The 1,979-nt window shown below is 39.7% G+C and overlaps 1 protein-coding gene across 1 annotated transcript in view; it reads left to right on the top strand.

The window, feature by feature from the left end:
- Positions 1–1,197, top strand: part of LOC106873889 (protein-glucosylgalactosylhydroxylysine glucosidase) — a 19,553-nt gene extending 18,356 nt beyond the window's left edge. Inside the window, exon 7 of the mRNA XM_052972005.1 lies at positions 624–1,197. Within this exon, the coding sequence (XP_052827965.1) occupies positions 624–1,076 (453 nt within the window). The 3' untranslated portion in view covers positions 1,077–1,197. The remainder of the gene's footprint in view (positions 1–623) is intronic.
- The last annotated feature ends 782 nt before the right edge of the window (positions 1,198–1,979 follow it).

Below are 1,979 nucleotides of genomic sequence, written 5' to 3'. Positions count from 1 at the left end.
ATATATATATATGACGGGCTTCCGCACAGTTTTAGTCAACCAACTTTATTCACAATGTAGTGGTCGGTAGTAGCTATAGTAGAAGACACTTGCCCAAACTGCCGTGCCGTGGTACTGAAACTGAAGCCACAAGGTCGCAAAGTGAGCTTCTTAACCACACAGCAATGCTTGCGCTTGTAAACACAGTAGGACAGGCAATGGGCCCAGTCTGAGGCATATTTATGCTTTGTTTTCTATCGCATGTGTGTCTGTGTGCGCATGCGTGTATGTGCGTGTGTGTGTGTGTGTGGTTCCACCTATCTTCATTTAAATTATCTGTGCGAATAAAAAACGGTGTTTTGAGTCGTTTTTTTAATTTGTTTTTAAATCTTCACTAAGCAAAACATTCCCTAGTTTCTGCTCTCAACCTGTGATAGCCAGTGAAATGACAAAAAAGAATACTTTACCTGAAAAATGGGGGGAAGAATTGACAACAGAAAGAGCATATGGTCCTAGAAACCGGCCTCAATAAGTTTCGTCTGACCCTACTAGCTTGGAAAAATAAACATAAAACTGAACGAACTAGCCAATCTTCTTATATTGGCTAAAATTTAATATGTATTTTTCTCTCTTCCTTTTCCCAGATGTGGTCTGAATATAGTGATGGAACTGGAGCAGTGAATTTCCTTACTGGAATGGGCGGTTTTCTGCAGAGTTTGACCTTTGGATATGGTGGTTTCAGAATATATAAAGACCGTCTTGAATTCCATCCGCAGCTTCCAGAGGGATCGACTAATATCACTCTACACAACATGGACTATCGTAACAGCAGTTTCACTGTAAGTTTCAATGAAACGATCATGGCGATAACGTTAACGAAGGAAGGAGATAAGGAATTAATACTAAGCCTTAAAGAGTCTGGACTAGATATACCATTACCGTTAGGAAAAACGCTGCATACTTCTATCGAGAGGTCAGCTCTTTTTGTAAATGAATCTTTTAGCCCTGGTTGTTCATCTTCCAGTTCGTTGAAATCATCAAGTTTAACGTTATTGCTCTTAAACTTTGTTTTTCCTTTTAATGTTCGTATTGTTTAAAATACATGAACGAAAGACTAAAAGAAATACTAAAGAGTGAAACGGTATGTATTAAACATTATAGCTGGGTCATTTTGAATAAAAACCTTTTAAATCTTTAATGTTCACAAGAAACTCACAATATCTATATTGTGTTTTTTTTGTATTATCGTTGTATGTGTTTCAAATAGAATATTATGCAATATTTGTTCCGATTCTCTGCTCGCACAATTCACATCCTGTGATGGTCCACTTTGCCTTTCGTCTGTCCGAAGTCGATGAAAAAATGGGCATTACTTTAGAGTGTCACGAGCTGTGTATTTATTGTTTGTTTGAGACCATTGTCACGTGGATGGTCGTTGTCGGCCTTTCTACGTTGGGTCACCATTTTTGTGGGTTTGAGTTATCGAGAGAAAGATTGATGCTGTAGCTTCATTTACTGGAAGTAAGGCCAGACTGGCAGCGTGTAGTACAACAAAATCATACTTGCGAACGTTTAACAACAGATTTTATTGATAGAAAAAATATGCATGTATTATACATGAATTAGCAAAGACTCACTGGTTATCAGAAGTATATAAGGAATTGATTCAACTGTATTTGCTTAGCCATTGTTGTTGTTGGCACTCCGTCGCATACGACGTCGAGGGTTCCAGTTGATCCGATCAACGGAACAGCCTGCTCGTGAAATTAACATGCAAGTGGCTGAGCACTCCACAGACACGTGTACCCTTAACGTAGTTCTCGGGGATATTCAGCGTGACACAGTGTGACAAGGCTGACCCTTTGAATTACAGGCACAACAGAAACAGAAAGTAAGTGTGAGAGAAAGTTGTGGTGAAAGAGTACAGCAGGGTTCGCCACCATCCCCTGCCGGAGCCTCGTGGAGCTTTAGGTGTTTTCGCTCAATAAACACTCACAACG

This window comes from Octopus bimaculoides, chromosome 11, assembly GCF_001194135.2.
Source record: "Octopus bimaculoides isolate UCB-OBI-ISO-001 chromosome 11, ASM119413v2, whole genome shotgun sequence".
Classification (NCBI taxonomy): domain Eukaryota; kingdom Metazoa; phylum Mollusca; class Cephalopoda; order Octopoda; family Octopodidae; genus Octopus; species Octopus bimaculoides.
Note: the sequence above shows the minus strand (reverse complement) of the source record. Positions and strands in the feature narration are given on the sequence as shown.